This window comes from Rissa tridactyla, chromosome 17, assembly GCF_028500815.1.
Source record: "Rissa tridactyla isolate bRisTri1 chromosome 17, bRisTri1.patW.cur.20221130, whole genome shotgun sequence".
Classification (NCBI taxonomy): Eukaryota; Metazoa; Chordata; class Aves; order Charadriiformes; family Laridae; genus Rissa; species Rissa tridactyla.
In genome coordinates, this window is record NC_071482.1 from 6,890,518 (window position 1) to 6,915,284 (window position 24,767).

The following is a 24,767-nucleotide window of genomic DNA, read 5'->3' on the forward strand; positions in this document are numbered from 1 at the left end:
AGTTTATTTATTTACTTTGAAAAAGTCTGAAGAGAAGCTTTGCAGAACTGGGAGAAGAGTTCAGCATTGGCGTAACTGAGAACAAATTCCCTTGGGATCACCTGCCAATGTCAAGGCTGACTTCTCTTCCAAATATTTGTCTTCTGTTTGTCCTAATTGTGTTATTTATTATGCTATTATGTGATTTTGGAATTAACTCTGGTGAAATTCGGAAAACCTGACCTCACAAAACCTCCCATTGTTCTCTTTTGGAGGGCGCAATGCACAGGGGGGGAAATTTGGAGGCAAGGCACAGGGGGGAAAATACCCGTGTCAGATGCTTCAGGGAGGAGCATGTCCTGTATTCTCACCATGTGAGCTCAAAGTAATCAGAAAACTCCTTTCCTTAAAAAAAAAAAAGGCACCTTTGTGAAAAGACAGATATTTTGTTCTCATAATTGCTACAATCCATTAAAAGACACCCACAGAAGCAAGTTCTCTGGAAAGCTTTACTTGTCTCTTATTGCTTTCCTTAGTTTAAAGCTCTCAGGACAGGAGTATTTTAGTTGCTTTTGGTTCTTGAAAGGTGAAAAGAGTGACGCTGACACATGCACCACTGAGACATTTCCAGTTCTGCATCGTAGACCGAAAAGCCAATTTTTCCCCCCCAGGAAGATCTGCAGGAGTATTTGCTTCTGGGCAGGAACAACAAGTACCGAATTAGTCATCGCGTGCTTCCTGGGCCGGAAGGAACCGGGAAGCGCAGAGGCTGCTATGAAAGATACAATAATGGAAGAAGAAAATTACCCCAAGTGTTTTTGCCTTTTGGAGAAGCTCTATGGAGGTACAGCGTCTTTTCAGGAAACTACTGGCTTTTGCTTGAGAAATAAAAACCAGCGTGGAGACCGCTCCTGACTCTGTGGTGACGCTACAACGCGCAGCATCACCTGCCCTGGGCTGGTTAATCTTCATTCCCTTTTATCAGCCAGCAAAGAGCAGCTCAACGCGCCGGCAGCTCATGGAGTCCTGCTAATTTTGGAGTCCTGCTAATTTCGGAGTCCCGCTACAGTTCTTCTCAGGAGAGCTGTGTCGCTGACACTTAGCACACGGTTGACCTCCCTGGGCAAGGGCTTTTACTACAGGCTGTTCTGAGGGTCAGAAATGCAGGGCTACAGGGCTAATCCCATTTTCCGATGCTCCCTCATACTGGGAGGCCAGGATGCTGGACAACCAGCAGCGTGCGCGTGTGTGGTAAGGAGACAGAATAAACTAGCCCTTTTTCCTGTAGGCAGAGCTGGTTTTGCACCAGAAATCAGGGAGGACTTCAAGTGTCTCCTCCATGCTCTGAGGGCTTCCAGAGCCCAGCAAGGAGGGCAGGAGAGGAGCCCGCCCAGGCTCACCGTGGTGTGCAGGACTGGGTCCTGTGAACGAACGGGATGGCTCTTACCGCGGCCTCCCGAGTGCTGCATAAAGGCACCATGTAGAAGTCCCCAAGGCCAAGATGGGGTGTCTCTGCTAAACACAGGGGGCTGAAGCATCCTAAGGGAAGTCCTGCCTTATAATCGGGGCCTGAACTAGCTCCTTCCCTGGGGGAGTACCTGACAGTGAACCTGCACTCCAGAGACTCAGCCACAGTTATCTCCTGCTGTAAGTATTCAATTAAAGAAGGAACAATAGAAAGCTTTCAGCAACCAAATACTGCACACTGCCAGCTTCCTGCAGTAGCTGCTTGCTGTAACCCCAGGGGGACACAGAGCCAGCACAATAAGACAACTTGTAATTGCTCCATAATCCCATTCAAATATTCCTTTTTAGCACATGTGCAGTGGTGTTTTAATTGCGTGGGGACACACTGCTTGGCAACCCCTACATTACCCAGTAAACAGCAGCATTGTCTCTGCTTCAAATTCCATTAAGCTGCCTTGTGCTCTCCAGCCTGGTTAATTAATGCATCTGTAATGTCCCTAGCTAATTATTGCCTCTGTAACTGCAAAAAGATGACAGAAGAGGTGTGCAAACAATAAACCTTACTTTTATTGAGAGTACGTGATGCAGCGCACAACGTGCGCTCTCCCCTCTGCGCTCGGAAAATCTAAGTTTCAGCTCTCTGCAAAACCCAGCAGTTTTATTTCATAAATTTTTGCTTCTCCGAGTCCGTGGGACGTCCTGGGTGACGGATACATCCCGTGCTCATACCCAGCAAGAACTCACCGACTTTGCCTCTGCCGCTCCACCTCGGCGCAGCAGCACCGACTCGGGCCACCCCGAAGCACCGACATTTCAGAGAGCCCGAGCAATTGAGGGAGAGTTCAAACTCAGAATTTCTTGCAAAAATAATCACAGTATTTATGGCCCTGATAAAGGCTGCTCATCCTTTTCTTAAAGTAGATATAACTACACATTTTGGGTTCAAATGGTAGAGATATTTGGTATAGTTATAGAGAGGTGGTATTTGGTGACTTGGGCATTTCATTGAAATAAGCTTCACGCCAAAGGAATATCCTCATTTCCCCTTTTTGGCCTAAGTAGATGCGCTTCAAAACTTATTTGAAAATAAAGTCACAGAGATTTTTATTTTTCAAGTGTATTTTCTGGATAGTAAGACCATTAGAAATTTGATTTTCTCCTAAACAATCTGGTTTAAAAATGAAAAAAATAAGTTTGATACAAATGTGTATAATCCGTCAGTTGTGGAAAATGTGAAATGATATGTGAAATCTTCAGCTTTCAAGGTTTAGTTACAGCTTTCTCATCTCTTAATTCAGCATCTTCGCTTTCAGTCACAAACAAAACTCAATTGTAATTGGAACCAGAAAAGAAGTTTGTGCAAAGTTATAAGCAGATGCACCAAATTTTCAATAAAGCTGGAACCAGTTCCAGGCTTTTCCGAAAGCTGGAGACCAGAGGACTGTCTCCTGGTTTCAAGTTCTGCAATAAACATTTCAGAGAGTTTTAACGATAATTTCATTATAGCACAATCCTAAGAAGTGGATTTTTTTGTCTGTTGGCTGGAGTCACTGCATCACAGGATCAATAACCGAGTTTGTGCATGTTCCTGTTTAAGGCAGCCATAGATGCCTTCCTAAATGGCCCGTTTCTGGTTTCCAGTAGATGAAAAGATGCAAAATATATTGCTATGTGTATAAAACCAGGTGTTTCATTACATTCGAGAACAGAGGGAGTCGCTGCGGAAAGACTGGCGTGTAAAAGAGGTGTCAGGGAACTCTACCAATACGGCACTTTTCTGTCATCAAAATCAGTAGGGATCAGGCAGCTTACATTTTATCAAAGACAAAGGGACATTAATACGTGCTGACAAAAAGCAGTTATTTGATGGCTCGCCGGGTGAGGAGCCTGGGTTTTCTGCTGCATACGCAACGGGAGCTGCAGATTTCGGAGCGTTGCAGTGCTCGCAATGCCCCCGATTATGCAAGCGGAGCAGAGGCGCCCGGCTCTGCTGGGGAAAGCGGCGACTGCTCCTCATTTCCAGGTCTTGTGTCCCCTTAGGTGACCGGATAAAATCAAACTTCATTATCATAGGCCAAATCTAACTGCATTTGCAGCTGGTTGGTTCGCCAGAGATGCACCAGCAGGCTCTCTCCAACTGATGGAGGATGCGTATTTGCGTCAGACGTGCCGTCATAGCCAGTACCTTTACTGGCAGTTTAACGGGAGAAGGCAAGGGGACCACAAACCTTCCTCTCCCAGCCCAAGAAATTGCCACAGGCTCCGATTTGATCGCATCAACAGTACAGTTGAATCGTTCAGTACTGCTGCACGGCCTGAACTTTCTCAGTGGGTAGAGATATCCCAACCCCGGGGGCTGTCAAGACAACATTTTTCATCAGCCTAAAATTAACTCTCCTCATTTAAATGCCACAGAGCTCAGTGATTATCTGCTGGCAAAATGTCATGTGGATGCTGAGTGTACGTTTGCCATATTCGCTAGGCTCTCCCTGCAGTTCAGACACAGATGTTGCTGGAAGTGACAGCGCTCCCCTGTCCTTGTTTTCGTACACTATTGTTTGCAGGGAGACTTTTCCCCTTGTGCTGGATGCACCCGAGCAGCATAATCCATACTCGGCTTCTTCAGCTGAGCTCCACCTACACTACCAGAGTACAGGGAAAGAACTGATGGACTCAGAGGTATAGTGACACACTGATGTAAATCAGGATGGCAAGGAGTAGCTATAAAAATTTTAAGTTCTAGCACTCTAATGAGGCAACGCATGTCTTTAGATTAGCATCAGCATTTGGATAGTTATAAAATTTATTAGTCCCTTCGCATTAATTAGACGAAAGAAAACTGTAACCTCCAGAAAGTCAATATTCCTCCAACTTGAAAAGGAATATTAGAAGGTAGGAGCATGGTCCTCCAATTATTTGTGCTTGTCTCCTTTAGAGAAGGACATGTCTGGGCTTGATTCGCTTTGATTTTTATGCCAGAGGAGAGTAATAATAGGATTTTAATTTATCTGAACGCTCTCCAGGCATGCAAAAGCTCCTAGGCGCTGGAAATTTAAGGAAAAAAGAAAAGAAAAATTAAAAAAAAAAGAAGGACCTTATGATTTAAAGATCTTGGATGCAATTGCCAGGTCTCTCCCAGGCAGACCCCGAGCACCAAGCTCACACTGTAACTTCAGGCCCCTCGCAAAGGTACTTACAGTGACTGCAGAGCAGCTAAGATGACTACCCTGCATGTGTCTACCTCTGGAGGACAATTCAGCTCGTGAAAAGAATGACTTGAGACGTCTCTCTCTTCCCTATAATTATATAAGCGGCTTCTGTAGCAGTTCTGCAAGGTCCTTCTTGCAGAAAAGAAAACTTATTTACATGCAAAATGCAAAACGAAACAAGAAGACAACCCAAAGCAGATGATGAATGCACAAAAACTCCATTTAGTAATTTCACCCTTCCTTTGTTCCCCCATTAAAGTCATCATTAATTTCAGGATACCTTATGTTGTGACTACTTCTTTTGATCCTGTATTTACAGCCAGGAAATTTTTGTGTGGCCTCTGTAAAGGTGGGAAAATTGAAGCGCAAAAAAGCTGCTGTTTGCATATACTCTCCCAGGGACAGGATGGGGTAAATTACTCCTAGTGATTAAACCACTTTTCATCACGCAGCTTCTAAACTAGAAATATATATACCTATCCCTTCCTAAGAGTTGATTAAAACTTCCTTTAGTGACCGGACTCATCAGGCACCTGGACTGTGTCACGTGGCTTATTTCATGGCGGTGGGAAAAAGAGGTAATGAAAACCAGGGAGGACCAAGAGTAAAATTGCAAGCAGTGCTGTCTGTGTGCCCAGCCAACAGCACCGCTGGGCGCTGTAGGTACAGAATGAGGTTTGTAGGACAGCTACCGATAGATCAGGTTTTGGTTAATTGTCAGTAAGCAGCAGCAAAAGGGTAAAGCTGGAAAAGAAGAGAGCCTCTTCAAATTATCTGCCAGAAAGTCTTGGAGGACAGGCAGACTGTGTCGCCTCACGGAGTGACGGCTTGCAGGAAAATAAATAAATAAATCAATCTATAAATACATAGGTTGGACTCTCCGATGTTCCCTGATTGAATCAGCCAAATTCTTCGTCATAACACAGGTGACCCTGCACGCACAGGGAAGGGGGGGGGCTGAATCTCCACCGCTCTCCTCCGTGCCGGCAGCCTTGCTGAACTCCCTACGTTCCGTTCAGGATGAGGAGGCCAAGGGCAAGTGGTTTGGCCAACAACAGCCTGGACTTTTCTGTCAACAGGAGGGCTCTAATTTTTTTTGTGGCCACTGTGGAGAGCGGAAAGGCAGTGAAAGCAAAACTGCATTCACTTTGCAAACAGATTTTCTGCCTTCACTTTCTTCCCTTTTATTGCAGGTCAAATTTGGACCAGCTGATCTTGACAAGTGTCCCTTTCAGATAAGGCAAAAGAGAATTAATTCCCTAAAGTAATCTCTGTGACCAATTCATTAAGTAGGCACCGTGAGTGATGCTGCTGCTTTCAAGATGCCCACGAAGCAGCCCGGGAAGTCAAAACACTTGTCATCTGTATTGATTTTGTCTTTAGGGTGCTCATTTCACTCCACAGTGATCGCAACGGATCTGCCCAGAAACTCCGTCCCCCTTTGGCACGTTTTAACCTCTGGTGGAGTCACAGTGCCTCGGCCAGACTGAAGCGTGGGCTGGAAGGACCCGTGTCGGTGGGCTTTCTGCCGCAGCTGGCTTCTGGGCTGGTGAGCAGCGCAGCTGTGGGGCCCCGGAGGGCTCTCACTAGGATAATACAATGTTTATTTTCTTTTTCGTCAAAATAAAACCATCACGCTGGCTGCTGTGTTTCTTGTGTGCTGCTATTCTTCAGTGTGCCGTTATTTACCCTTTTAAAAATTCAAGTCAACTTGAAAACAAAAACATGGTTTTAAAACACAATGTTTCACTTTGTAAAAAAAAAAAAAACAACTTGAAGTGTTTAGGAAATTCGAGTCAACTTGAAAACAAAAACATTGTTTTAAACCACAATGTTTCATTTTGTAAGAAAAAACAATGACTTGAAGTGTTTGAGCTCTTCAGAATTAATTCTACACTTTTCATTCGAAACTATTTACCGTCTTTGCCTTCCACTGGATCGGAACGAAACTTAAATGTCAGGAGGCAGAGATACTTGTTTGAGAGGAGACAATACACTACACTTGTGATATATGTGTGGTTGCTTCAAGCTATTGGAAACAGTTATAAAATTGCTGTCCCAAATTTACAGTGAAAAATATTCATGCTTTTAGTCAAGACTAAAATTTCTTTAGTCGTTTGTACGTTGACCATCGCCATTTTGACCTGCTTTCAAAATACCTTCTGAAAAAATAGGGCTGCCTTGTCCCCAGCAGCGCGGGATGCATTCCCGCTGGGATTTGCTGTTGTCTGTAAAGACGGAATAAGTTTCCATTGATTTTTACTCCTGACCACAACTGCAGAGCGGCGCCACCTCCGAGAGAGCCCGCAGGACCCGTGTGCCTCTTGTGCCCCATGACCAGAGCTGTACACGCTGACCAGTTGCACCCCTCAACACTGCAATGGTGCTTAATTGTTCATAGGGGTTACGAAGGGAACAAATGGTCCGTTGCGTTTTGATACTGCCCTCAACCTGACCAGGTTGTAACAGGGTCATGATTTAATAGACGTCACGCTGCAAGTAAATGATACCGTTCCCAAAAGCAAAAGGGGCTTGAGCAATACAATAGGAAGGAAAGAAGCTAAAGAATTTGCTTGGAGCAAATTTTAAGGTATGGAGGTAGGGATTAATATCCCCCAAACTGCTTTATCAATATTACAAAGTGTGAGGACAAAGAGGAAAGCACAAACACTGTGCTTCTGCAAGCACCTCTCACTGTGCCAAAACCCCCCCCCGCCAGCGACCATATGTCGTTCAGAAAACCATCTCAGGCGCTGAATCAGATAACGGCATCACCCGAGGTCCGCCCTGCTCTAAGTTCGATGCAAACTGGCTCTTCTAGCTCCAATTTTGGAATTTCACAGCCTGTCTTCTGAGACCAGAATAATTCATTTCCACAGATGTATGCTCCTTAATATCATTATACACTGGCCTGTGCAATCCCTCCGGGAGAGGAGCCCATTTGTAAAGCAATATTATTCCTATGCCATGCTTTTAATTTTGAGGTTGTTATTGATAATGACTTCCTCTTATACATGTCTAGCAGAGGCTGAGCTTTCACAAGGGGAAGGCAGTGCAGTAGCTGTTCAAACAGAATTCCATAGTGTCACTGTGTGATGAGGAAAGAGGCTTTGGACAAACAAGGAACTGCATTCCACGCTCAGATTAGGAGGTTCTAGCATCTAGCAAATGTTTAGGCTACAAAATAAGCTTCCATTACAAATCTTTGCCTTTGATAGTCTTTTCCACCCACCCCTTCTTTTGCCATGTCTCTACAATACTCTGCTGGGAAAGAATATTTGCCTAGCAATGCCAAAAGAATTCCACTTCCACAATCCAGTACTCCAGCCTAGGCACGGTGCAATCTGTACGTAACCTCCCACCAGCCCTGTTTGGGTAAGTCAGCGATTGCTATTCACCTAATGACTACGGGGAGATACTGGGAAACTGCATTAGCTCTCTAGAGAGCTGTCTTTAAGAGTGAAGGTCTGGGATGCAGGAATCTGAGAGACGGTTTCCCTTACATCTGGCCGTTAGGAGACTAACAAGGACAAATCTCAAGAAGGGGACAATATTAATAGTAAGCAAGGGCCAGAATCTGTGAGGCAGGGTGCTGATTACTCATACCAAGCCGAAAACCCTTGCTAGTGTTTCAGAGAGAACCTATGCTTCGTCAAGGTGAAAAAAAATAAAATCCAAATACCACCAACAGAAAAGACTTGGGTCCACAGTGCCATCTCATAGCTAAAATCCTTAAACACCAAAGGGCAAAACTACTTCTAAAAGCTTTTTTGCATCTCTGACCCTTTCTGTGTTTCCACGTCTCCAGATAGGAATTCTCTCCTGAGCGCTGCCTTCCCCTTAAAGGCCCCGGTGGGACCATGGCACGCTGCCAGCCCCCGGCTCAGAAAACCTGCCTGAAGGGAGCGTCAGCATCCCTGGGTGCTAAAACACGCTTGGCTGTGCTAGAAGCAGAGCAGACAGGGCCTGCCAGCTCCTCCTCAAAGCCTAGAATCAATGAATTAGCTCCAAGGGGTAAACCGAACCCCATGGTGCCCTGTCTTTTAGGTAAGACTCCAGAGTAAACGCATCCTGCTCCCTAGCCAGAGCCCTAGGAGATGCACCGCATCCCCCCTGCGGAAAGGAGCCTGGAGGCCTTTGTGGCCTGCTGCCACCTCCCTTCTCTACACTTCGGCAAGCTGAGGCACACAACTTTTCCAGATTTATTATATACGGACGCAGACTTCTTTCATCGCTTGCCACAAATACACCCATAGGAGGAAATCGGGAGTCAACTGAGTCTATTTCCTCATCCACCCATTACACAGCATTGTTTTAAGCTGTTAAACAGCTGCTGGGTTGCAAGAGTCACAAAAGCAGTTTCTGTATTTTTCCTCTTTGAGCTCCTTTTGAAAATATATGTCCTGCATCACGTGCAAGTCATTCAGTTTCAGCACATGCTGTTTTATGGGATATAGTAATACTCGGGCATTTCCTCCATAGCCTCCGTTAAAAAGCAATACTACAGCAATACCTAAAATAGCGCAGTTACAGCCAATTTTTAATACAGAGGAGAAATGGGAAAAGATTTGCGCCACGAATTTCGATCACAGGAAACAGGACCACAAGAGACCTCATGAATTCTTTTAGTCCATTCCTTTTTTCCCATGGATCAGTTCTAAGTGATTATGGACAGCTTCTCGAGCAACCCCTTCATCTGAATCTTGGACTTATAAAAAGAGTGTGAAATACTACAACATGAGCTAAAGGACCCATCTTTTAATTGCTAATTATCTCAGACCACAATATCCCACCTGAATCAGTCACTGGAGAAGGACAAATCCCAACACGTCCTCAGTCCAGGTGACATTGACAGCAAAATCTCAATGTACTCCATTTTTCCCCTTCCCCCCTCAAAATTGTGATTGATTTTTGACAAGTCCTTACCTGTTGCTTCCACCATTCCTTCCAGGATGACCACAATTTCAAATTCCTCCTTCTCCAGTTGGGTGCGGGACATCTCCCAGAAGGGGCTTTTCTCGTTGATTTCATGCGAGATGATAAGAGGTGACACCAGGAACAATCTGTCGTCTCCAGTGTCAAATCCCACGTTGATGTCCGTTTGGTTCAAGGGGATAAACTCTCCTTCTTTGGTCTGTTTGGACTTAATCAGTTTGGCTCTGATGGAAGCCTCGACAATGTGGGAATTGCGGAGGTCTCCAACCCGGAACATGAGACAGAGCTTCTCATCCCTCATGGAAATCACTGCGTTGTTAGAAAACATGAGGGTTTCGGCCCTCTTCTTTGGTTGGCTGATCTTGACAAACATGCATCCCACCATGAACGCATTGACAATGGAGCCCAGAATAGCCTGGATGAGAAGCAGTACGATGCCCTCTGGGCACTTCTCCGTTATGACCCTATAGCCATACCCGATCGTTGTCTCAGTCTCGATAGAAAACAGAAACGCAGAAACAAATCCACTGAGATTCTCAACACAGGGGATCCAGTTCTCATCTTCAAGATGGTCCAGGTCTCCCCGGATATAGGCAATGAGCCACCATATGAACCCAAAAAACAACCAAGTGATGGTATAGACCATAGTGAAGACAAGAAGATTAAAACGCCACTTGAGGTCCACCAGCGTCGTGAAGAGGTCACTAAGATATCGATAGGTTTCTTGGACATTTCCATGGTGCACATTGCACTTGCCACTTTTCTCCATGTAACGCTGACGTGGCTTCTTACCTTCTGCTGATATGAGGCGGGTTCGGTCAGTGGCAATGGGGACATCATCCCGAGCCTGTTTGGGAATCTTCTTAGGCTCTCTGGATGTAACTCCGATGTCCATGTCCTGGTTCATGAAGATCCTAGAATCTCCGGCCATGGCTGGGCTGCAGGAGAACAAAGAAATAAAGTTTAAGACATGAGGAAAAGAGCTGAGACAAAAAGCCATTTCGTTTTACTGTCTGAACCATTATGACAGACCGGGACAAGTAACATCGCAAATATTAATGCTACACTGACAATTTTTGGTCCGTGCTAGTGCAGGGCTGGATACAGGCTGATTCTACAACAGGAAGGCTTTTCGCTACGGCCATGTCTTTCCTCCTAGTATTGTTTTGGGAAACACTTTGAAAGGCTTCAGCACTCCTCTCACAACAACCACTTACTAAATATAATGCTGCGTTGAACTGGACGTTAAATACTAATTCGTAATACACGGTCCCTTCAAACATGAACCAGCTGCCAGTCACTTTGTTAAGGCACTACAGGAACCTCAGAAAAAATGGTGATGGGCACGGTCTGGGAGTTGTGAAATAGGTAAACCGTGTTACAGTTGCGGGTTTGGGGGTTATTTTTGGTCCTGAGATTCTTTTACAGCCAAAATGTGCTTGAGATCACAACTGGAAGCAAAGTAAAGATACATCGACATATATTTTCAAGAGTGACTGGAGTTTTTCGATGCCTCAGGTTTTGGGTGCATACCAAGAGAAACCTTAGAAATTAATAGAAAACGCTGAGCACTACTGTCTACCTAAATCTCACATCAGTCTAAATTATGCATGAAGGTTTCCCTTGCAGTCAGCAGAGAAAGGCACCTCCAGGGGTAATTCAGATTTCAGGTGTGCTGAATCACCTTCTGGAAGTACCCACCCCCTCCACAAATTATTCCGGGAGCCTGGCCTCCAAATGTGAAATAAGTTTTTAATTTAGCATCTGGAATTACGTGTCTGAAGGTGTGATGAATCCAGGCCTACTCTTAATCAGACATATCAGAACCCACCCCTTCACTTCATCTGACATTAGACAAAAACACCGGACACCTTTAGAAATGAACCGAGAGCTATTAAAAAGCCCACTGTCGACGTGCAAAACTACGCTTAACGAGCTACAGATAAATAATACAAAATGATGGCTGCAATGTTTTTTGCAGGTTATAATGTAACATCCTGTTTACCGAGATGATTAGATACTCCTGTAAAAAAAAAAACCAACCACACGCACTCTGTTGAAAAATGAGAGTCTGGACGCTGAATGCAGGCCACAGACAAAATTCTCTGTGAAAGACTACCTAAGAAGCCTTAGGGATATCAAAGATAGAGTAGCAATATTCTCCATGGCGTTCGTTCTCTGCATTGTCCTCCGCAAATCCTATTAAAACCTAACTAAATCTATTACTGCTCCCTCTATCTTTAATCTTCTTATGCGTCTGTGAATGAGAAAAGGTGTAGAGATACAATTAAGAGTATCTTGGGAAAGACAATTTTAAGATCGAGCAAAGTAGCTTCATCTTTTCGGTATTAAAAAGCACAAAGGGTGGGCAGGAAGGAAGCAGAGGCAGGATGAATAAATGAAGCAACAAATTTCCACTTCCATTCTGCTGTAGCCAAGTCTGGTTAACAGCAAAGAATTACTCTTAGCCCTTGTATAAGTCACCATCAATCATTACTCCAACGAAGCAGCCAGAGCCTGTTGCTGGAACCGTACCCGCTGGCTGTGTTCAGCAGGGAGCCCAGCCATCTGTCCGCAGCACGGTCCCGACGCTCCTTCCTGCTGGCAAATTTGCCTGGTTTGGAGGGTTTGGGCCAGGGCTGAGCCAGTGCAGCCACGGGAAGGGGTAAATAATCGGGATTAATGATGCTGGGATGGTACGTCAGGAGGAATCGGGCCTGCCGCCCCACCGCGTATGATCCTGGGCATGGGATAGATAACCCCAGCACTGTTCCCTTCCTCAAATAGCAACACCAAGGACTTTGGCAGAATTTTGATCCCTACCTCTTTTCCTTTCACTTCTGAAGGTAGGGCTCCTGGGAGCTGGCTCGTGGTATATTTAGCTCTGTGTCCCCAGCCATCTTCTACTACCTGTTGCAAACTCCGGCCTCCCAGCCCCTGGGGCTGGCTCTCTGCTGCCTCATGGCATGTGTCTATTCACACGCAGGCAAAGTGGCTGCTGGATGCTGTGAAATGCTCAGGGTACACATTGACTCTCACTTCCCAACATGCGAAAGCATACGCCGAGTGCAAGTCAGAACAATCACCCACTTTTTTTTTTTCCTCTTTAATAGGGAAAGAAACATTCCATCCGCTGACTTGAAGAGAACTGGGTACAGAGAAAACCTCTTTGCTTTCTTCTTACGAGTGTTACTTTTGATCTTTGTTTGCAACGTTTGATTAATCTAAAATTGCTCCATTTGGACTAAAAAGGTTTTGATCAATCTATGTGAAGAAGGGTAAAAACAGGCAAGCGTTTCATATTTTCAATTTGAAAAGAATTGGTTTAACGACAATTTTGTTACGCAAGTTACATTTGAAGCTGAGTTTCAGTGACACTGCGCAGGAGAGAACAATCAATTTCAAGACATTATTCTATAGTGTAAGGTTTCATATTTTAGATTCACACCAAAGAGACCAAAAAGATCTTGAGACATATTAAAAAGAACAGAACAGAATAAAAACAATCAAAAAGCCTAAATCCCTAGAAATATCACTCTGGTGAAGCAGGCGAGAGGGACTGCCATTAATGAAAGTAGAGGGAAACCTGCTTTAACTAAAACACTCAAGGGACCGGCAGCATCACTTTTCTAATGCTGCTGATCTTTAACAATAGGTCAAGTGAAATCTTTCTGGCAACCTTCAGGAACACCTCACAAGTGGTCCATTAAAGCCGAAAAATTCCTGCTATATATGAACTTTGCCGACAGCTTCAGTGGCATTACAATTTCTCCTAAGATTTAATGTTAAACTCTCCCATCGTAGTATAAGCATAACCTCAGTATGTGGCTATTGAAAAGAATTAAGCAGATGAATCTTTGCATTAGATTATTTAAAAGGAATAATATTGGTTATCAGTTTGAGCACGGGTTTGGATGTCTGAGGACCAGCCAGCTTTCTGTTCCCAATGAATTCAGTATTTTTCCCTCTAATTCTGAGCAAATCACTGCTTTTCCCTCTGCCTTAATTCCCCAGCTGTAAAATCTGTGATACGGGTATGAATGGTCTGTGAGATCCTAGGCACAAGAACCTTTTAGGAAATTTGCTATCATTATTTTAACTGCTCTGGGAAACTTAAGCACAAATGACAAGATACTATAAAAGGAGCACCGTAAGGATTTGGTTAACTCCTTCATCGTGTAATACACTGCCACCGCTATCAAGCACACACATCTCTGCCAGATAATGGTAATTACGTGCAAGCATCTCACAGAGATTTAGACCTCAGTTTGTAAATCACTGCTCCCTCCAGCAAAGAGATCTGTGAGATGAAATTTCCTCTTATAGTCACATGCACCGTCCTGTTTCCTTGGCATTTACCATCTTTGGTTAAACGAGGCCAAGATAATAAAAATGTCACTTTTGTACAAAGCCGCTTTCCTTTTGGACAGGCTACTGCAAAAGGAGATGGTGAGTCAGTGTATTATCAACCTTGCAAAGAGGCTTTTTATCAGACTTGCTGTTGCTCAGCTTTTGCCGAGACGACAGACTCGGGGCAGGCGGTGACATTTCGGGCTCTTAGATTTGCGGAAGAAGAGTCGAGCTGGGGTTAGCTAAGTATCTTCAGGAGATGCTGCTTTGCAGAGCCATCTGCAAGCCCTGCCTGACAGGGCTGATTTACCTCCCGATAGCTCCAGGTCTTCAAGACAGAAATTTGCTAAAGACATCACAAAAGGTAAAACAAGAAAAGCCTGCAAAAAACTTTTTTCCCCTGCTGACCATGGTGGCTTTTTCAATTTAAATAATGACTGATCTCACTTAAAGAAATGCAAGTTTCAGTGGGGACGGCATTTGCTTCTGGAGAGGTTTAAATTGGCAGGCAGGAGGAGTTTGAAGATGTGAATTTGTCATCAGGTTTGTTTACGTAAAAAAATAGTTATTTTTGTTTGTTTTAAACCTGATGCCCATGTTTTCTTGCATTATGAGAATAAACGAGCAACTGTTCTTTAGTAAACCCTCCACACAAAAAGAGGATTCTACTTAATTCTATCATCTCTTTTCCCAGACAAAGAGCCCTATACTACTCAACAGGGAATCAATACAGCAGTAAATATTCAACAATTCATTACCGAAACACTTGACCTGGTTCTTTTGCTGCCTGTTGGCCCACACCACATAAACCAGAGCCTGGGTTACTGTCCCCAGACTCCTCTGGGACACATATTCTCCATCGGGTTACGCTGCTGCAAGGGAATGAAATTCTTAATTGACAGATACTGGCAACATGGGAAAGCTGGTAGAGGAATAAAGCAAGTTAAAGCAGTAGCACCCAAAGAGAATAAAAGCATCGATCGCTGAACGCTGAGTGCTAGTGGAAAGAGGGAGGAAGAAGAAATATTAGGAAAAGCTGGCCTGAAGAGAAATGGCCATTAGATAGGCGCTGACTGACAGGCGGGGCTTTGATTTCCCCAAGAAAGGCATCTTTCCCACTATCTTTTTATTTACTGCCTGTGCACGACCGAGGTGAGACGAGATTACCTTTTGAGGCATACATACGCATGCGAGAAAAAGAAAGGCAGGTAGGTTTTGTGCAAATCGTGTCATCTTTCAGTTTTCTGGCTTATAAATAGAGATTGTTGATGGCCGCCTCTTTGGAAAGTGCTTGGAGATCCACAGGTGGAGGGAATGATGCCAGAAAGTTATGCTACTCAAAACCAGGGCAAAACATTTAAGGAAACTGCAGAGGAAGGGAGACCCATGGCGCTTCACTAATAAACATGTGGTTCAAAAGCTCCCTCATCCAAATAATTGCTTTTCAAAGCGTAATCTCGCGCAGCGCTGAAGGAGGAAGATGCCTCATTTCCTCTTGGAGGTTTCATTACGTCGCAGCACCGCTTTTCTAACCTGCTGACAGGCGCGATTTTACAAGGGAGTTCCTCTGGGGCCAGAGGAGACACCCACCCACCAGTACACAAACTGGGCGAGCGCTGAATAACTAGGCAGCTCCTGAGGAAGCAGGATGACTTTGTGCTTGTTACTGGGCTGGTGGCGGTGCCTGTCTTGCTTGGAGTTCATTAGGCTCAGAAATAACGAAACGGAAAGCGTTCAGTCTTTCAAAAGATAATACCTTGTAAGAAAATCTCTCTGGGTAAGAAGCCACTATGACACGCAGAAGGACAGAGTTTATGGATGTTTACACTTTACTTCTACCTTTTAATTGCCTCCCAATCTATCCTTCTCCCCAGCAATGCTGGATAATCACACTTGTAACATCCCTGAGCCCTTCCATTCTCGGTTGTGAGGTAGCAAAGCGCCCCCTCCCCATTCCCAGAGTATCCAAATGTTTCACAGTGTTCAACACAGGTATCACATGCTTTAAAACATTATTTATTTCTTCAGTAAGATCTGTGGAAGAAGGAAGTGTTCCATTTCCCATATTTCAAGACGGGGAAGCCAGTCACAAAGACATTTGCTTCTTCCACACTCACACTGGGTGTCTGTGGCAGGGAATTAAACCTGGAGTTTAAAAAATCCTAAACAAGTGCCTATAACCGCTGCACCACTCCTCCCTTCCACCAACCCAGCAGCAAATACAGGCCCGATCTGCTTCAGGTGAGTCTAAAGATCACCCTGAGAAGCCTACGCAGCCTGATCTACCTGCATGAATAACCTCACAAGATTATTTCTAATGCCAAGAAATAATGTCTCCGGTCTCTCAAGTAGCTACAGGTTTCAAATAGATTTTTGTCTCCCAACTATGGATTAAAGTATAAAAAAAATCCCATACATAACACAAGTTTGCAGTTTTATTAAATATATTGACTTCAGACCAACGCCAAACAGAGTGGAGAAACTAAATTGTAATGAGAATAGAGACTGGGGTGGGATGGGTTGGGTTTTTTTTTCAGAAAAAAAGATGAAAACTCGAAAATGCCTTATTGGACATCATAATGACCCTATAACAACTTGTTATAGAATGAGGACTGGCGAACACGGAGTTTCCGCAGCTTAAGGCTTATCTACTTCTTGATATATCACAGTTCAAAGGCATAGGGTGGATGGGAGGACATAATCCATGTAACTCCCACCCAGTTACCTTCTACTTCATTGAATTTAAGAAGTTGAGCGTGAAAAGCCCATGTGTGAAGGATGCAAACACAATATTATGTTCTCAGGTGTTTTTCTTAATATTGAACAGTCAAATGATATTTCCTTTCCCAACAAATAAAGCCTGAATGTAAGCCAATTTGATCCTTCCACCTCCAAGGAAGTGACTCTGCCTGAGGCGCTCTGCAGTCTCTCTGTCTCTGTCCTTTTACCCCAGACTCTATTTTTAGGGGGACCTTATGGCGTCATTGAAAATCTGACTGTTATCTTTCAACCACCGCAACTGAACAAAGCAAAAGAGACACTTTAGTCCTGATAAGACACTCCTGTTTCTCCTGCTACTGGCTGTTGACACAGAGCACACACTGAATATTGGGGAAAGCAGACCCTCAATTCGAAGAGAAAATCCTGCCCCAAGAGCACCAAACGTTCCTGTTCTCCATTGTATTTGGAGAAATCTCTAACGTATTTCACCATTAGAGCAGCTGAGAATCACTGCAGCTGGCTTAAAATAATAAAATAAAATTGAAGGATGTTAATACCACTTCACACTTCTCCAGTAATGTGCATCCAAACAGTTCAAAGATGAACTGACCAAAATGCAGGCTCTTTTTGCCCCAAGATGTTCATCAGTGCCACTGAACCCGCTGCGCAGACAGGATAAGATGAGTCACGGAGAGACAAACTGACCTCCCCAATCCCAACCTGCCGGTGAAGTGCCACTGCTCACCCCAGATGTCCCAGTGGCTCTCCTGACCTCAAACTGAACAGAAAGTGGCTGATTCTTATATAAAAGAGTCCGGAGATTTGTCTCAGAACATGACTCCAAAACTCTGTTTGCCTTTGTCAGAGTCTGTAAATAATTGGGCTGGAACCTTCCAGAGGTGAAGAATTTTCTCTCATGGGAACCAGAAATGATCCAACTGAGGAGGAACAGCGGGGGAAAGAAGTGAATGCCAGAAGTGATACAGCTGCCCCAACACAACCACAGCCAGACACACTTCCCACACTACTGTAGGAGACTCTGGCTGCTTGGATTGGTCAGAGAACTAGTGAGAGAAGCCGGTTTTGTTTCCTTCCAAGCTACTCTGCTATAAATCCAAGGTAGTTGTCTACTTAAAAGTAAAAGGGTGCAGCAGGAAGGACCCACTTGATTACAGAATCCCTGAAAGTCAGAGGTTTTGGGGACAGGGACAGTTTCTGCCAGTTCTCCATTGGGTCCCGAAACTCTCAGGTGAAACCCAAAGGAGACACAGGCTGTATAAAAGTTAGTGTGTTACCCCCAACTGATACATGTGCTGATACAAAAAGGAGGACTCCGGGCATCTTTTTGACCGATGCAGCAGGACATTGGTAAAAAAATGACTCACGCTTTTACCTCCCAGAACCATAAACACCCCTAGGGATTCCCAGCGCATGAAAAACTTCCTCTCCCCTCCAAGGGCTGAACATGCCACTTCATCGCCTGGAGACTACACTGCAAGGGCTCTTTGAACCCTAAGCTGACTAGTAAGTATCCTAATTATAAAAGAATCTAATCTTTGACTCTAGGTGAGGATTATAGAGTCACTCCACGCGTTTCAGGGCTGCTTACTGATCAGTCTCCCTCTGCCCGTTGTATTCCAGTGCTCTCCACTAATCTGCGATCTGAGCAGTTCATCATTTTTAACGTCTTTTCCTGCATAACACCTGTACTGGGTCTGACAGTGCTTTTGCCCAAGATCAACATCTAATCCCCAGCTTCCCAAAGAGTTCCCCAGCAGCTGCCGAGTTAGACAACAGCACATCTCTAGCTGTCACCCTGGTGGGTTTGGGCATAGAAACCTGCAGCTGACCTAATACCTCAGGCTTGCCCTCCTGCCTTCTGGGTTACAGATCCTTTGCAACCAGAAAAGAAAATAAACGAACTGGGAAAACAAACCAAAGCAGGTAACTTACTTGCTAAGAGCGGCTCCGCATCAGTCTTGTGCCTTGGCACTTCGGGGACACCGGATGGTGACAGGACTGAGAGGTAGGTAAAACAGCTGCTGGAAAAGCGTCCGATCCATGCCATCACCAGAGAGCCGGGGTCGTCTTCTGATCCTTGGGCTGTCTCCTTCCTTCTTCCCTCTGCCTGTTAGTAGAAAACATTTATGTGGCGCTGAAGATTTAAACGCCCCTGTCCCTGGGTATCCCTGATCTCCCTCGCTGTCAGAGCTGAGACGGGGTGCTCCAAACCCTCACCCTCCGCCGCTGCAGCGCTACTTTTGCCTGTCAAACGCCTGCCTTCCCTCGCTCCTGCTCTCTGCCGTACAAATGAATGCTTGGTGGTATAAGGCTTGCGAAAGGGCTGGGGCAGCGGGGAGGGAGAGGAGAGGACGGCGTGTGATGGGGAGCATCGTCTGTTCTGAATGAGCAGCGAAGGGAAAGGTGGCGGGAGCGAAAGCGAAGAGGGGAGGGGTTTCAGGCGCTGCTTCGCACAGCAAGGGCTGGCTGGGGAGGGGGGAGAGAGGCGTATTCCCTGCCTTGAGACAACGCCAGGCTCCCCGGTCACCCCAGGGTCTTTGCCCACCCTGTCGCTTCCCCTGGCGCTGGGGGGTTACTTCTCCTCCCCCTGCCCGGCTTCTCCGTTCCCCCATTACTGGGTGGGCTTTCAGGTTTTTAGGGGGCGGGAGCTGTGTTCTTCTTTTAAAATCACTCAAGCAGAAAGCAGTTCCTAAAAAAAAAGGAGGATGGGGAGAATGCAGAAGCTGCACATTTAGCAGGGAGCACGTGTGTACGTATTCATCGGCGTTGGGGAAACCCTCTCTTCCAGGCTGGACCAAGGAATTTGGGAAAAGTGGGGCGAAGGAGAGAGAGCGTGATTCCTCTGACACTCTTCCAACCATCGAGCTGCCGAAACGGTGTTTGCTGACCGAGTTGTGTTGGTTGCCTGTGATCCAGCTTGTCCCAGGGAACGCCCTAAAGCTCTTCAGTGGTTTGCTGCATTTTTTGGGTTTTTTGTGTTTTTTTTTTTTAAATCATTGATAATACCACACTATCTCCCTAGTTTAGTAAAATATTTCCTCTTCTGAAAAGCAATGTCAGGCCAGCTGCATATATGAGGTGGATCTGCCTGGAGACTACAGGTTACCTTCGGGTTTTGTTGCCCTGTTCCCCTAAATCCTGTCCCCCTAATTCTCTATTCCCGGACCACACGCATTACAGCCCACCAGAAATGCTTTCACAGAAGATATTCTGGTCAGGAAAAAAAAACTTGTCAAAGCCAAAGCACTGTATGGGAATGTGTCAGTATTGCTGGAAACTGAAAGCTATTTTTTCCACGTTCTACTTTGAATGACTTTCAATATTTCTTTTTTTAATTTTTTTTTGAAGTTGCACTATCGCTAATGCGATACATCAGCACTGGAATGCCATTTTTATTTTACTGTATGGATATTTTGCAACTTATTCTTTGCATTCTTGTTTTGGACCAGGAAGGAAAATGAACTAGTGGAACTTCCTGTAGATCAGAAAATCAGATTCCTAACCACCTAGGATATGTAACACCTTATTACGGAAGACACACTGGAAAAATTCTAAGACAGGCACGCTAAAGAAAGGGAAATAACCACAGCTTAGAATATCATTAGTAGTCATATTGCACAGGATTAAGAAAGCACATCCCTATACACAGAGCACTTTTTACCAGCGTTCTTGGACCCTGATCTGTACGAGGAGGTTGGATCTGGGCAGATGGGGTCGGAATCTGGAGCCAGACCAAGGGCTTAGGCCATTAAAAATGAGTTTTGCAGATGTAATTTTGCTTTTCAACTTGTTGTTAGTTCATATTTCCCGCTTCACCAGAGTATGGGCAACGGGATCAGACCGGCCAGTTTGCCTCCTGTATCGCGTGCATTAGGACGGTGCTCCCCCATCTCGGTTGCAAACAGCACAGAGACCTAAATTCAAATCAGCAGTGAAACTATTTCCAATGAAAGTAAAAAGCATGGTAATAAACTATTGATTAAATCCTATGAAATTACGTTAGATCTTCTGCCTGCTCATAACTGTTAGGAACGCTCTTTTCAGCAATATTTATTTTACCTTTTAGGAGTACGTCTATGATACATGAAATACGCTTATAAAAGTGCTATTTGGGGAGTACATTAACAGTTTGGGGTTTTTTTAATAAGCATTCAAACTTACTTAAAAAGTACTAAACAGTAATTCATAGAGCATGAGAATCAGTCTCCCCTAAAATCCAAATGTTGGCTTCCAGAGCAGGTTAAGTCCCTGGATGCTGCTTCACCAGCATAAGGACAGTGTCACCTTCATAAAGGCATCAGCTCCGCTTCTTCTTTCCTTTAATCTCTTTTAATAAGATTTAGAATGAATTTTTGTGCTAGGAAAAGCTGTCCAGCCAGCAGCCCTGGAGGAGCAGAGCCTCTGCAGGTCTGCAAAGCTAGGGTGACATGGTCAACGTCCGAAGAAGCCTTCCTTCCCACCTCCCTCATCCCGTGCATCTCAAGCATGAACCCAGCCTGGAAGGGGGCAGAAGTGGGTCTCCCCACCGCGCAGAGGAGGGGGGCTCACGGAATGGTCATTTTTTGCCCACCTTGAGCGACACCATTGGGTGAACCACCTTGAGATCCCATGGGAGAAACAGCACTGTGCACCACAGGAGGTTTAGGCTAGATATTAGGCCACGTTTTCACACTGAGAGGGTTATTAAGCATTGGAACAGGCTGCCCAGGGAAGGGGTTGAGGCACCATCCCTGGAGGCTCTTAAAAGACAGGTAGACGTGGTGCTTAGAGATATGGTTCAGTAATGGTTCTTGTCAGAGTTAGGTTGATGGTTGGACTCGATGATCTGAAAGGTCCCTTCCAACCCAGGCAATTCTATGATCCTATGTAAATGAAAACATTTTGAGCAGACTCCTGTTTCTCCCGCTATGAGTGAAGCTCTGCTAACAGGCACTGCCATCTGCTGGCACCACCTCCTTCCACCGCTTTCCCTAAAACGGGGACAAAAATGGGTCACAGTGAGGGTTTAAAGCAGAGTCGGGGTTTTCACAGCACCCGCTAATGTTTGGGGCTCAGAAAGCCCTGTTTCTCCAACACCCCACATGTATTATTCAGCTGGGAAAAAAAGAGACCCCTCCCCTAATGAGATTTGTCAGTTCACGAGCAGGTATATAATTTTGATGCCCTTCTCCCTCTGCCACGGCTCTGCCAGTTCCTGATAGGATTGCGCAGTGTTGTGCTCACACCTCTGGGCAGATGTCAGCTCAGAGGAGAGCCAGGGGTGGCAGCCCCCAGCTGCCCATAAACACCCCGTGAGTGGTGAGCGCGCTGGTGTGCTGCGGCGGCTGTCGCAGGACCCGAGCCACCAGTACAAAGCACAGCAAAGGCCACAGAAAAGAGGGCATTGGAGAGGTACACACTTCAATCAACATTAAAGGCCTTTTAGGAGCCATTTATTTAATCTCCAGAGAGGTAGTACCTTTGGCATGGGTCCATGTGAGCGCATGCATCTTGGTAGACTTTTGTTTCCTCATTCCTACCCTGTAAACTAGTGCATTGTTTCATGTATTATTTCAACAGACATCTTCCAATTTGTACTGATTAAAGACAAGCCAGACCTAAAAGCAGCTTTTCAGCTGGAAACTACACTTTGGTGAGCCAGTGACATCAACGTGCCCTCGCTAAGGCGGCTCAAAAGCTGTCAATGGCCTCACAAGTTTGAAATATGTTAAAGAACTCCAGGCACCAGCTTGCTGCAGCAGCAGATTTAACACAAAATGGTAGTTTGGGTATACTCACTGGCTAGCAGCAAGGACGTGCAGAAGGATTCTTTCTCTGAGTCAATAATAACAAAAGTTCTGTCGGTGTTTGGGATGGGATTCACCTTAGGTAATGCCATTTAGGATGCACTAGTCCAAGTCTAAACAGCCATGCTATTTCCCTTCCAACTGATGCAGAGAGAGAGGTCGTATCAGAAGGCATCTAAACGAGACCCTTATGTTAGAACAGGATGAATGATTTAAGTGTAGGAGTGTGTAGATACAAATTTCACTTCCGTGCAACATCTTGATTTTCCTGGGGGTGCTCACAAGCTCTAACAGCTGGGCTTCACCATTCAAAGGACGTACAGGGCTATTTGCAGGGATGGAATTACAGCAACTGTGGAATGCTTAGCTCCTCGATTTGCAAATGGAACAACAAGATGTGGAAGAAGAAACTTTAATCTCATTTTGGTATAACTAAATAGCTCTCTGAGGATATTACGCGTCTAAAAAGCTTTCATAAAACAAACAGTTTGGATTTTTGCTGGTTCCTATAAAATGCAGCAGGGCAGTGCAATTTTTGAGCTGTCATGAGCCAAATGGGGAGTAACCTCTGTTTCCCTGAGGTTTCACTGCACATGAATGAGCCGCCCCCGCAATGAGCACAGACTGGCTCATGACATTTATTACCCAAAGGGACAGTCTTCAATCTGAGCACCAGTGACAGAATCCGTAGCTTGCTCTGAGAGCGGTAGAGGGTGATTTCAGCTTTGCATGCATTGAGAGGAGAGGGAGCAACAGTGCCTTCAGGGAGCATTTTAATTTGTTGTGCAATTTGATCTCCGGAACGAGGGATGTCTCTTCCCGTTTGTCAACCACTAACCTACCATCCCACCAGAAGAAAGCAGAGTTGTAAGAGCTCATCCACCTCCACTCTTCCCTGGTGCACTCGACTGAACAGGAGCTGAGTTTTCAGGTTTCTCGATGTGACAGTCACCCACTCCGTCTCCCCTTCCTTTTGTGTTCTGGGGCTGATTCAAACCCCAAGCTCAAAATGAAAGTCGGGAAGCAGGAACAGAGGCAGACAAGGGGAAGGAAAAGTTTCCGCAATAAACCCAAACTCCCCAGCCTCTGTGAAGCGTGCGTGGAGGAGTCTGCTCACGTTGCCTTTGATACGCTAATGAGGAGCTAATGCTAACCCAGGGAAAGAGGTGGCTCTTCCCACAGCTATATGGGCTATTGCCTAGCGCTGATTTGTGCCAGCCAACACACATCCCACCTCCTGGCTATCTTTTAACTTCTGGATTGCCCGCAAGTGTGTTAGTTCAGTTCTTAGTGAGCTGCTGTTGTAATGAACGCTAATTAAGCCCTTGCTTTGCAGGTGCAGCAGCAGAATCTGATGCTGAAGAGCACCCAGAGACTGAAGTTCCCACTGTGGCCCGTGGTAGCTGCTGGGCTAGAAAACGCTGGCGAAAGGCACTGCTCCAGTTCGTGTGAACCCACACACATGGGACATCTCTTCTGTGAATAAAACGCCACCCCAGGTCCCAGAGCGCCTGGTTGCGAGCTCAGAAACAGCAACAAAAATGCAGTAGTCACAGCACGCTGCTAATAACGGCCGATTTATGAAAACAGTTCCCTTGCTAGGCAATGAGAATTCAAAAAGATTTCTGACAAAAGCAAATGCCTCGGTTCTTCCAGGTGGGAATCTCATTGCATTAACTTCCCTCCTAAAAACGTACAGGGAAGGCGCGTACAGGATGTTAGCAGAAGGTACAGTCTATTTCTCAAACTTAGCCACCGAGTAGCCCCTTCACTGAAAACGGATCTCACCTCCAGCTTGGCTTTTTCCCAGCAACAGTAAGAGACAGACAAGAGGTAAAGCCAGCAACTCCTTCATTTAACTATGAGGAACATACCAGGGTATTTAGTCGGTTCCAAAGGATTCCACAAACATCTTTGCATGAGAGTGTAATAGACTAAATTTTGCCTTTGGGCACCAGCAGAAGCCCAACCACAGCCCAGCGCACGCACTTGAAGTCCTGGGTTGTCGCCCTCTGTGAAACAACGACCCACTGCACATCACACAGCAGCGCAAACCAGTCACTTCCAGCATATTCCCTGGTTACTTAGCAGAAAGCACAATCTACAGGGCAAAAATAATAGCCCGAAGACAGATTTTAGGCAATGCACGTCAGCGTGTCTAGTGTATTTAACTGGCATATTTTAATACTATTTGCAATCCACTTTTAGGACTTAAAAGCAACTCAGCATTTGTTATAGCAGGTCTCGCACGTCATTGCTCCGAGTTCACTTCAGGATTCTTTTCAGCACTACTCTGGCT

General features: G+C 45.3%; 1 protein-coding gene across 2 annotated transcripts in view; it reads right to left on the reverse strand.

Annotated features, from left to right (window-relative positions):
* KCNJ5 (potassium inwardly rectifying channel subfamily J member 5) overlaps window positions 1–24,767 on the reverse strand; it is a 64,235-nt gene that overhangs the window by 1,484 nt on the left and 37,984 nt on the right. For both annotated transcript variants that reach the window (XM_054223153.1, XM_054223154.1), the window contains exons 3-4: window positions 18,615–18,789; window positions 9,582–10,528 (exon numbers count right to left, since the gene is read on the reverse strand). In XM_054223153.1, the coding sequence (XP_054079128.1) occupies window positions 9,582–10,521 (940 nt within the window). In that variant the 5' untranslated portion in view covers window positions 10,522–10,528; window positions 18,615–18,789. The remainder of the gene's footprint in view (window positions 1–9,581; window positions 10,529–18,614; window positions 18,790–24,767) is intronic.